The 12,095-nt window shown below is 62.8% G+C and overlaps 1 protein-coding gene across 1 annotated transcript; it reads left to right on the forward strand.

Moving 5' to 3' along the window:
- Window positions 1-4,240: 4,240 nt before the first annotated feature.
- On the forward strand, window positions 4,241-7,448 carry LOC142037559 (T-cell activation Rho GTPase-activating protein-like; the record flags this gene model as incomplete). The annotated part of the gene is made up of 9 exons (XM_075042016.1): window positions 4,241-4,435; window positions 4,662-4,823; window positions 4,908-5,017; window positions 5,355-5,550; window positions 5,778-5,895; window positions 6,053-6,195; window positions 6,640-6,731; window positions 6,820-6,984; window positions 7,368-7,448. Coding segments are annotated over 9 exons (1,206 nt in total), but the record flags the coding sequence as incomplete, so codon positions are not given.
- Window positions 7,449-12,095: the final 4,647 nt, after the last annotated feature.

A 12,095-nucleotide genomic window follows, 5' to 3' on the forward strand; every position in this document is an offset into this window, starting at 1 on the left:
CTGATCAATAGCCCACTGAGTTCAATAGACACCTTGGATTTTTACCCTTTGGCTCAAGAGCTAGATGCAACCTCCTGCCATTGGTGTTAGCACGACTAATGCAGTAATCTGCGATCTTCTCCCTAATAATCTAGGCTACATACTACCGAACGCTCTGTGCGAGAGTAGAACCTGAGTTGCACATGACATCAGCAGTGTGAAGAGCTGTGGCATTCAAATGAGGAATGAGACCTATTTTGAACACCTTTTAATAGCTTGCAGGAACAACAAAGGGGAAGCGCTGTGTATAAATAATGCAAAAACCCCACGTGGGTTTTCCCCCTAAATTTCTGACCCTGCTGTGACAAGGGATGTCCTAGGCCCCCCCTGGGCTGCACTATGGGGGACCTGTTCACACGCACTGGGATCTGGGAGATGGGGCAGAGCGGACCCTCCGGCAGCTTGCAGGTGGCACAGAAGCGGGAGGAGAGGCTCCTGCGCCGGAGGGTCCTGCTGTCAAGCCGGGGGATCTGGAGCGGCTGGAGAAAGGGGCTGACGGGAACCTCCTGTAGTTCCCCAAGGGGAAGAGCAAAGTCCTGGAGACCTGGGGACGAAGAAGCCCTTGCGCCAGTAAATGCTGGGGGACACCCAGCTGGAAAGCAGCCGTGCAGACACCTGGGGTGATGGTGGACGCCAAGTGGAGCGACTTCGAGCCAGAAAAGTGCCCCTGGGGCAAAGGCGGCTCCCTGCCTCCTGGGCTGCAGGAGGCAAAGCGTTGGCAAGAGGTGGAGGGAGACGGTCCTTCCCCTCTGCTGGGTCCGTCCAGCCCGCCCGGGGGTCCCCAGTGCCAGGCAGAGGCGGCCATATTGGAAAGAACTCTCCCCCCGGTGCCCCTCCCACTTTCCGTTGGGCTTAGAATGTTGGTCGTTGGTCTTAGAATGTTGGTCGTTGGGCTTAGAATGTTGGTCGTTGGTCTTAGAATGTTGGTCGTTGGGCTTAGAATGTTGGTCGTTGGGCTTAGAATGTTGGTTGTTGGGCTTAGAATGTTGGTCGTTGGGCTCAGAATGTTGGTCGTTGGGCTCGGAACGTTGGTCAGTTGGAGCCCACGGCCGCCAGAGACAGCAGCACGGAGCTGTGCTGGCACGCAGGAGCGCTGGGAGGAGGCAGGATCTGGCCGAGCAGCACCTCGCCGGCACCGGCACCTCGCCTCCCATCCCCGCTGTCGCCGACTGGCCCGCGTCCTCGGTCCACGGCGAGGGTCCTCCTCTCCCGGGCAGGATGGGCCAGGCCAACTGCTGCTGCGGCTCCAGGTGGGCTCTCCCTGTGCCTCGGGGGCACGGCCGGGACCCGCGGCAGCGGCGGCGGCGGCGGCCTTTCTCATGCCCGCCGCTCTCTGCTCTGCAGGGAGGCTCTCACCGACGCCGAGCCGGTGCTGAGCACGGACGTGCGGCTGACCCGGGGCCGCAAGAGGAGCGAGAGACGCCTTCTCCTCCTCCAGGAGGAACTGGTGATCGCCAAGTTGCAGTAAGACCCTCGGAGCCCAGCTGCCTTTCCCCCAGCCCTGGCCCTGGCCCTGGCCCCGGGGCAGGGACACCCCGGCCCCAGCCCCAGGCCCCGGCCCCTTGGTGGGTGCTGGAGGCGCCCATCGCTGTCCGTCCGTCCGTCCGTCCGTCCGTCCCAAGGGCAGGCGGGGGACAGGGCTCTGCCCGGGGGGACCCCCAGGAGGCCACCTCCAGCTCACCGCCTGCCTCTCCTCTCTGCTCTCTGCAGCCGCGGCACCAGCCTGCGCCCACAGCTCCGCCTGGCCCTGGACCAGCTGTGGGTGCTGAGCGGCGGAAAGGAGGCGGCGGGGGACGAGGAAGAGGAGGAAGGCGGCGATGAGGACGGGACCTCCATCCTCCTCGTCTGGCCCAGCGGCTCCTGCGTCGCCACTTTCCCGTGAGTGCCACGGCCGGGCGGGAGACGTTCCCAAGCACGCCCGCGCCATCGTGAGAACGGCCTCTGCCCTGCGTGCAGAGCCTGGGCAGGGAGCGAGCAGCACGCCGGCAGGGAGGGATGGGGGCGTGGGCAGGTCCCGCATCCCCTTTGGGTCCCCAGAAGGGGAGGGCGAGAGCAGCTGCTCTGGCAGGACACGGGGAGCCAGGGCTCGGGCAGCGCCTCCTCCGTCCTGCCCCAGGGGGCTTCGTCCCGCTCCGGCGTCCTTCCTGCCCCGCGGGGCTTCGTCCCGCTCCGGCGTCCTTCCTGCCCCGCGGGGCTTCGTCCCGCTCCGGCGTCCTTCCTGCCCCGCGGGGCTTCGTCCCACTCCGTCCTGCCCCAGGGGGCTTCGTCCCGCTCCGGCGTCCTTCCTGCCCCGCGGGGCTTCGTCCCGCTCCGGCGTCCTTCCTGCCCCACGGGGCTTCGTCCTGCTCCGTCCTGCCCCGCGGGGCTTCGTCCCGCTCCGGCGTCCTTCCTGCCCCGCGGGGCTTCGTCCCACTCCGTCCTGCCCCGCGGGGCTTCGTCCCGCTCCGGCGTCCTTCCTGCCCCGCGGGGCTTCTTCCCGCTCCGGCGTCCTTCCTGCCCCGCGGGGCTTCGTCCCGCTCCGGCGTCCTGCCCCACGCGGCAGGGCTGCGCAGGCGCCCGCCTCTGCCCACGGGCTGGGGGGCAGCGGGGCCTGACGCTGGTTCTCCTCTCTTTCTGCAGCTCCCGGGCGCTGAAGGAGCTGTGGGTGGGCACGCTGCTGGGGTAAGCCGCGGGGATGCTGCAGGTGCAGCCGGACGGGGGAACGCAGCTCCCCAGCTGGGGAGAGGTGCCCCCGCGGCTGCCGGCAGCTCTTGCCGCACGAGGGAGAAGAGGCGGCTCGGGGCTCAGCCAGCTCTCTCCCTGCCCCTTCCCGGCGCACAGGACACCCGAGGGAGCCAAGAGAGCCCGGGGGACGGCTGTCCCGTCCGTCAGGCTCCTGGAGAAGGAGCTGGGCCGCCGCCACGCCGTGAGTGCCTGCCCGGTCTGGGCTCTGCCCCCGAGCCCTGGTCCTCCAGCCGAGCGAGCGGCAGAGGCATCGCTGCTCACCTGCCTCCGCTCCTTCTCTCTTGCCCAGCGGAGGACGTTCAGCGCCGGGAGCCTGGAGAGGATGGTGGAGGGCCAGGCCGAGGTGAGAAGGGCCGCCTTTCGCCCGCCTCTGGCACGTGCGGCCAGTGGGGTGAGGGATGGAGGGAAGGGTGGTGCCGCTCGGGGAGCGGAGAGGGCTGGGGAGCCGCCGGGAATGCCGGCACATCCTGGCCGGCGGTGCTGGGGGGAAACCTGCCCCGCGGGGCAGAGAGCCCGGGAGGGCAGAGGGTCCCGGCTCTGCCGCGCTCAGGCTGCCGGTGCCGGCTGGCAGCTCGCCGGGCCGGCGGCCCGTTGCGCCGCGGGGCTGCTCTCTGAGCGCAGCCTGGTTCTTGCAGGCTGGTCCCAAGCAAGGGCCTCCGACGGTCCCGCCGAGCAGCGGAGGGGGACTTTGCCACGCACCGGGTGAGTTTCGGGAAGAACGGTGAGCTCCTGCAAGCGCTGGAGCTGTGCTCACTTGTCCCTCGAGTGTCGCCATGCAGGTTGGGCAGCCCGAGGCAGGACGTCACCTCCAGGAGGAAGGACGGACGTCACCTCCAGGAGGAAGGACGGACGTCACCTCCAGGAGGAAGGACGTCACCTCCAGGAGGAAGGACGTCACCTCCAGGAGGAAGGACGGCACCTCCAGGAGGAAGAACGTCACCTCCAGGAGGAAGGACGTCACCTCCAGGAGGAAGGACGGACGTCACCTCCAGGAGGAAGGACGTCACCTCCAGGAGGAAGGACGGACGTCACCTCCAGGAGGAAGAACGTCACCTCCAGGAGGAAGGACGTCACCTCCAGGAGGAAGGACGTCACCTCCAGGAGGAAGGACGGACGTCACCTCCAGGAGGAAGGACGTCACCTCCAGGAGGAAGGACGGACGTCACCTCCAGGAGGAAGAAGGACGTCAGACACCCGCTGGGCAGCGGCCGCTGGACGTGGTTCTGCGGGGACACGGAGCCTCTGCTGCTGCCCACAGCTTGGAGGAGGACAGGGCGAGGGCTGGGCCAGGCTCTCCTCTCCTGGTGGCGTGCCGGCTCTCAGGAGCCTCCCGACTGGAGCTGCTGAGCCGGAGCTCAGAGTTCCAGCTGCTGGCTCCCTGCCCGTCCTGCTGCACCGCTCAGCACCACGCTGCGGGCAGGGCAGGCCCCGGGAGCACTGGCCCGGCGGTCTCCGCTGACGGGCTCTTGCTCGGCTTTCCTTTGCAGCAGGAGGGAGCAGCAGCAGCAGGAGGAGGAAGAGGAGGGGGCTGCCCTGGCCCTTTGCTCGTCGGAGGACCCCGGCCGCTGCCCAGGCGCCAGGGCAGGCGGGCTCCGGCTGCAGCAGGGCGCTCTTTGGCCAGCCCCTGGCAGCCCTCTGCGGGGAGGACGGCTCCCTGCCCCGGCCCATCCAGGTAAGCCAGCCTGGCCGGGGGGGTCCCCAGCCCTCCAGATGCTCCCTAGAGGCAGGCGGTGGGAGCCCTCCCTCCGGCTGCTCCACAGGGCGTCCCCAGGAGCTGCGGGGATGGCGGCTTGGGCTCTTCACCCCCAGCGAGGAGCCCGCTCTGGGGCAGTGCTCTGGCCACCGCTGGCGGAAGGCAGCTCCTCGGCCAAGCAACTGTCCTCCTGCCTCTCCCGCAGGAGCTGCTGGCTGTCCTGCGCCGGGAAGGACCCTCGACGGAGGGGATATTCCGCAGAGCCGCCGGCGGGACCGAACTTCGGGAGCTGCGGGAGGCCCTGGACCGCGGCGCACGCGTCGACCTGGGAAGCCAGCCTGCGCTCCTGCTGGCCGCCGTCTTGAAGGTGAGCGCTTCTGACCTGCGGCTGGAGGAGCTCCTGGCCGGCCTGGCAACTTCAAAGGCTCACCCGGAGCCCTTGGCATTGCAGGACTTCCTCCGAAGCATCCCCGACAAGCTGCTCGTCAACAGCCTCTACGAGGACTGGATGCAAGCCATGGAGAGGACCGGCAAGGAGGAGAAGCTCTGCGAGCTGAAAGCGTAAGTGCGGGCAGCAGCCCGCCTGTTGAGCAGGGACGGGGAGAGACTTGCCTGCAAAGGGACGGTCTCCTTCCAAAGCTGCGTCTTCTGGCAGCTTGCTGTTGCTGGGGTGGGCTTAGATTTCGGGGAAAGGGCGTGGAGAGGGAGCCTTCCCTTGCCTGGGCTTGGGTGCAATCAGGAGCTGGGAAGCAACGCCGTGCGTCCTTCCTGAGGTGCAGGAGCACCGACCGCTGGCTGAGAGCACCTGGAGCCGCCGGCTCCCCCCTGCCTTGGGCAAGCTTCGGGGACGGCTGTGGGCAACGTCTGCTCTATTCACGTCGAGCTCCCGTTCCCTCAGGGTGGCCGAGAAGTTGCCTGCAGCCAACCTCCTCCTCCTCGAGCGGCTGCTCTCGCTGCTCCAGCACGTCGGCCACAACGCAGCCACCAGCAGGATGACCGCCAGCAACCTGGCCATCTGCCTCGGGCCAAACCTGCTGAGCCCACCCGACGAGGACCTGCTCCCGCTCCAGGCCATGCTGGAGGTGACCGAGAAGGTGCGCTGTGTTGGCAAGCCGGCTGCAGCCTTGCCGGCCCATCAGAGCTTGGCTGCGCAGAGGTCCCTGGCTGCCTCCTCCCTTGAGCAAATGCCGGTGGGGCGGCTGCCCGCAAAGGCAGCCCCACAGCCACAGCCGTCTGTGCAGAGGCAAGGGGCGCGAGTGGGAAAGGCTGCTTGGGACAACTTCAGGCAGCTGGGTTGAGACCAAGGGCTTGGTGTGTGCAGGTGAACACGCTGGTGGAGTTTATGATTGAAAATTGCGGCGACATCGTTGGGGAGGAGGTGGCTGGCCGCTCCCCTCCATCAGCCGGGGAGTCGCCAGCCCCCACGGACGGAGCCACAGGTATGAGGAGGAACTGAGGGCTGTCCCAGGCTGGGGCTCGGGATACCAGAAACCTCAACGGCAAGAAGAAAACCGGTGTAGGGCTTGGGGTGGCTTTTGCTTTACTTCCGTGCCTTACTTCCAAGGCGTCACTGCTGCACATGGTTTTGCTTTCTAGAGCTGCCTTTGGAAGAGCAAAGTGGCCCTGCAGGCAGAGCAGACCAGGGCCACCAGGCAGAAGCCATTCTGCACGCATCCCCCTCTCTGGACGTCCTCAAAGGAGCTGGGGGAGACACGGTGGCGCAGTCCCAAACGACAGAGGTATGTCAGCTCCGCTCCACAAGCACCGTGACAGCGTCTCTCGGGTAGGAGGGTAGTTTCTGAGGAGGCCAAGTAGCTGCTGGGCCTCCTCCGGCCAGCCGACGGCTTGTGCGTTTGGGGTTCCTCCTCCTCCTCCCCCGCGGAATCGTACGTTGTGCGGAAAACTGGAAAGGTCCTTTCTCAAATGCGTTAGGCATGGGCTTAATCCAACCAAATACCTACAAAAAGACAGCGGGGAGTAGCTGCCAACTTGAGAGGGCTTTTGCTCAGATCCTACTTCATCACAGTTTCATCAAGTCTGTTTTGGGGCGGGGGGACTGTGCGAAACGTGGACGATGCAAAGCAGCATCTTCCCCGGAGAGCTAAGGTGGCAATTTGGCAAGCAGTGCCTTACTACTCCAGGCCGTCCCTTGCCACCCCTTCACTCCGACATTTCTGGTTTAGGCACCTCCAGCTTTGCCTGCAGCCACCCTCGAGAGCACGGCAGAGCCCCTGCTACGCCCGCAGCAACTGGGCAGCCTTTCAGAGGAAAGAAGGTAAAACGAGTCACTTTTTGGCTTAAAATCAGAACTGTCCCCGCTGCATCGTGGCCTTACCTATCTAAGCACACCGTGGGATGGAAAGGTTTGCAGGCTCTCCCCGGGACGAGGAAAAGAGAAGAAACCGAAGGAGGACACAGGCCTGGGGAGATGAAGGCTGTGCCGAAAACAAGAGGAGGAAGAGAGAAAAGGGATCGGGGGATCGCAAACGGAAGAGATGCAGGAAGGTCCGGCAGGTCAGGAAGCCCAGGTGTGTACCAGGCTCTGCTGCCCATCTTTCCCAACTCTCAGCACTGCTCTAAGTCAGGCCAACCCGCTGGCAAGGCACGGCGAGGGATGGTGCTGCGCAGGGTCTGGCAAGAACCCCGTGGCCGCTCCCCAGGGGCTCCCCATCGAGCCCTGCTGCGTGGCACAGGGGCCCTGTGCATCTCTGCGCGCGCACAGCTCTCTAAGGGCATTCCCCGTGGGGATAAGGCGCCAGAGCCCTCCCCTCGGCAGTGCCAGCCGTAGCTCGCTCTCTTCTGGGCTAGGAGCAATTCCTCGTCAGCGGTGTTCCCCAAAGAGAGGGCAACCAAACCCTGCCTCTTCCTGCCGCTGTGCATTCAGCAGCGCTCTCTGCCTCTGTCCTTGTAGGTGCCGTTTTCCTGGTACTGGCTGAACCCCTGTGAGCCCTGGGCCCGCCCCCCCCCGCAGTTGATGTTCTCAATAAAACGGTTTTTCTCTCTTCTGACTGTGTCCGCTATCGGCTGTTCTGGAGCGGGCAGCTGCTGTTTGGGGATGACCCCTCGGGGAGGACTTTGGGATCGTGCCTTGTCCCAGCATCCTTGCCGGCGGGCACGAGGGCTGAGTTCAGGTGCTTTAGGAGTGAAAGCAAGGCACAGAGTTGCACAGGAGGGTGGCGGTTGGAAGGGAGCTGTGGAGGTCGTGCAAGCCCTCTGCTCAAGCAGGCTCCCCTAGAGCAGGTTGCCCAGGACCCCGTCCTGGTGCATTTGGGCTATCATCTCCCTTAGAGCAGGTTGCCCAGGACCCCGTCCTGGTGCGTTTGGGCTACCTCCCTTAGAGCAGGTGGCCCAGGACCCCGTCCTGGTGCGTTTGGGCTACCTCCCTTAGAGCAGGTGGCCCAGGACCCCGTCCTGGTGCGTTTGGGCTATCATCTCCCTTAGAGCAGGTTGCCCAGGACCCCGTCCTGGTGCGTTTGGGCTATCATCTCCCTTAGAGCAGGTTGCCCAGGACCACGTCCTGGTGCGTTTGGGCTATCATCTCCCTTAGAGCAGGTTGCCCAGGACCCCGTCCTGGTGCGTTTGGGCTATCATCTCCCTTAGAGCAGGTTGCCCTGGACCCCGTCCTGGTGCGTTTGGGCTATCATCTCCCCTAGAGCAGGTTGCCCAGGACCCCGTCCTGGTGCGTTTGGGCTATCATCTCCCTTAGAGCAGGTTGCCCAGGACCCCGTCCTGGTGCGTTTGGGCTATCATCTCCCTTAGAGCAGGTTGCCCAGGACCCCGTCCTGGTGCATTTGGGCTATCATCTCCCTTAGAGCAGGTTGCCCAGGACCCCGTCCTGGTGCGTTTGGGCTATCATCTCCCTTAGAGCAGGTTGCCCAGGACCACGTCCTGGTGCGTTTGGGCTATCATCTCCCTTAGAGCAGGTTGCCCAGGACCCCGTCCTGGTGCGTTTGGGCTATCATCTCCCTTAGAGCAGGTTGCCCAGGACCCCGTCCTGGTGCGTTTGGGCTATCATCTCCCTTAGAGCAGGTTGCCCAGGACCCCGTCCTGGTGCGTTTGGGCTATCATCTCCCTTAGAGCAGGTTGCCCAGGACCCCGTCCTGGTGCGTTTGGGCTATCATCTCCCTTAGAGCAGGTTGCCCAGGACCCCGTCCTGGTGCGTTTGGGCTATCATCTCCCTTAGAGCAGGTTGCCCAGGACCCCGTCCTGGTGCGTTTGGGCTATCATCTCCCTTAGAGCAGGTTGCCCAGGACCCCGTCCTGGTGCGTTTGGGCTATCATCTCCCTTAGAGCAGGTTGCCCAGGACCCCGTCCTGGTGCGTTTGGGCTATCATCTCCCTTAGAGCAGGTTGCCCAGGACCCCGTCCTGGTGCGTTTGGGCTATCATCTCCCTTAGAGCAGGTTGCCCAGGACCCCGTCCTGGTGCGTTTGGGCTATCATCTCCCTTAGAGCAGGTTGCCCAGGACCCCGTCCTGGTGCGTTTGGGCTATCATCTCCCTTAGAGCAGCCCCAGGAGCTCCGAGCGAGGGCCAGACGTAGGCAGACACGGTGGCCAGGAAGGGCTGAAGGTCCTTATGCAGCCACCGTCACCTGCAGCTTGCTGCTCCCTGCGGCCGTCACCCTTGCACAGCGAGTGCCGGGCAGTTTCTGCAGAATCCCCTCACTCGTGGCAACGGTATAAACCCAAGCGCCGTGCTGGGCGGTAGGAATGCGTCAGCTCGCCCCAAAAAGCTTTGGAAGCTGGACTGCTGAGGCTTTTGTGCGCCCATGTGGACATGTGGGAATCAGTCCTCCTGGGAGCAGCGGGTCTGCAGTCGGGGACTCCCCCTCGGGTCGGGGCACTGCCCGAGGTAACTCCTCGAGGGAGAGAGCCCTCAGCTTTTAGGGGAGTGACATGCCCGTTTTGAGCCATCACTTTAAATCTCGGGGATTCTTAAGTCGGTCATGCAGCATTAATTCTCTCCACATCATTGAGCCTGTGGTTTTATAAAATATTACCGGACTTCTAGCTAACTTTTGCAGAAGAATAAATCTGAGTTTTAACACCTGTAGGATTTGGTTAGTCGTGCATCCGTAACAGTGCCGTTGCACGAGGCTAGCGATAGCTCTCTTTCATGTAGGCAATTCAGGTTTCATCCTTTGTCCCCACAGGCCCAGCGGCACAGAAAGCCACAGCGGGCTGCAACCTGCTCCGCTGGACTCGTGGCAAATGTCCGCATCCCTGCTCTTCTGTTGTCCACATAGGGTCCTGGTCAACAAACCGAGCTGTTTTCCCTGGAAATGACCACCGTGGCTAAAGGCAGACTCCTCTTTGTGGACACCAGCCCAGCGGTGGGAATGTCTCTGGCACACGTGCTGCGCCAGCTTGCAGTCCCCAAGAGAGTGGAATTGGGGCAGGTCCAACAGGAAGAAAATCTGCAATTTTCACTGAAAGAGGGGAGCAACCACCGGCACTGAGGATCCGTTCATCTCCTGCCGAAAGCCACACGGACATGAAATGTGTGGTGAGCTTAGGCAGGAATACTCCTGCCCGTGGAGCAGCACACTTGGTTATTACAGCTTTATCACACTTGAGTGATAAGGATTTATTGTTGGCTTTCCCACCATGCTGACCGCTGTGGCTGCTGCCTGTTCTTTCCTTTAATGCTGGCTGCACCCGCCTGTGGTGCCTGTCCTTGGGAAGGGCACCAGAGCTGAGAAACCCCCTGGGAGAGGGGCAGGGAGAAGTTCATCTCCAGAGATTTGCCAGAAACTCTCCCGAGCATCCCTTTCCCAGGCCATGAGTTGCTCTGTGTGGCAAGGGAAGGTGCCCATTGGTCCAACGGATGGGGCCCTGCAGGGCTCCCATCAGGGTCCTTTGACCTTCCCATCTTCCAGCCACCAGTCTGGGGGCTGGGGGAATCGTGGAGGTCCCCGGACATATTTATTCCCTAGCCCCAGTCAAGGTCTCATGCCCCGGCCTGTGCTTGCAGGGCATGTGTCTTTCCCGCTGGCAAGGGCTGAATTCCAATTAAACGCCCCTGGGCAATCTCAAGCTAAGCAAAGCTTTTTCTATGGGCCATGTTGCTTTGCAGTCCATGTGTGTGATTCGCCTCCCGCCTGATGATCTAAGCAGATCCTCTCGCACCAAGGGTACCTCTCCTCTGCTCCAGCCTTTTGCCCGGGTCTCCAGGGCCTGGGACATCTGAAGGCTGCTCTCGCTAGGACCATCATGGCCCAGGAGGACTGGCAGATCCTAGAGCAGCCCGAAGGACTGGCACGGCCTCACGAAGGCCAGGAGAGTTTGAAGAGGGAGCAAAATCAGTCCCGAGATGTGACCCTATGATGAGTTCTTGTGGCAGGGGGGAACGGGGCATCGCAAGCGTTTGCATTTCCTTGTCCTGCGTGCGGTCCTGCCTTCCAGTGCTCAACAGCGCTGGTCTTTGCTTGGCGGCCAGCGGTTTTGTGGGGAGGCACTGGCGGCCGGGGTTGCCAATCAGCACGAATGCCGTGTTGCCATCTGCTTCGGAAGGAGGTTCCTAAGCCACTGTGCCTTGCCCAGGGCAGTGTGTGGCTTTCCTCGTGCCTGGGGCATCCACGGTCGGTCCCTCCCTCTGCCCGCAGCTCTCCCTGGGCCACTGCCATGAGGATGACCAGAGCGCGTCCTGCCTCTTTCCAGCATGGGAAGGCTACCTCTTGTTAGGGGACAGGGAGCAAGAGGGTGCACCTTGGTGACAGAGTCCAGAGACGGACTTTCCCCACCACTCCGTCTTTGTTCCTTGAGCCCAGCTGTTCAACACCAGCTCCGTCTTTCGTGCTTTCTGCATTGCTCCGCATGCATCCCAGATTTACTGTGTCACGTCACGTAAGAGAGCGCCTCTCCTCTGCCCTTCCCAGCCAGATCTGTCCCATTTACAGGACAAAGTACTCTGTCTACTCAGCTGGATTTTAGGAGCTCCTTAGGAAAGGAAACAACCAACCACGGCAAACAAGGGCTCGAGCCCCTCTGTACAGAGCACTCGAACAGGTGATTTCTCTCGCTCACCGCGCAGCTCCTGAAGTTTCCAGCTGACACATTCTCTCATTCCTGACTCGCAACTGGTAACTGCTGCCCCGGTGTACTGGTTTGGGCTGGGACAGAGTTCAGTTTCTTCCTCGTAGCTTGCACGGGGCTATGTTCTGCATTTGCACTGGGAACGGTGTTGCTACGGCAGGGCTGCGTGAGCTCCTGCTGAGCAGTGCCTGCACAGCCTCGGGGGCTTTTCTGCTCCCTGACTGCCCGCCAGCGAGCAGGCTGGGGGTGCACAAGGCTCTGGGAGGGGACGCAGACAGGACAGCTGACCCCGACAGAGCAGAGGGACATCCCACAGCCCACGCCACTGTGATCAGCAATAAAACTGGGAGTGGGGGTGGAGGTTGGCGGGGGCTGCCCTTGCTGGGCATCGGTCGGCCGGTGGAGAGCAAGTGCTTTCCTTTGCATCCCTTGTTTTTCACGGGCTTTAGTTTCACTTCCCTTTCTAGGTTCGTTTTTAAAAAAAAAAAAAATTACAATTTTTAGTTTAAATATGAAACTGCCTTTACCTGAACCCGTGAGTTTTCTCCCTTTTACCCTCCAGATTGTCCCCGTCATCCCCCTAGGGGGCAGGGAGCGAGCGGCTGTG

This window comes from Buteo buteo, chromosome 12 (genome assembly GCF_964188355.1).
Source record: "Buteo buteo chromosome 12, bButBut1.hap1.1, whole genome shotgun sequence".
Lineage (NCBI taxonomy): Eukaryota > Metazoa > Chordata > Aves > Accipitriformes > Accipitridae > Buteo > Buteo buteo.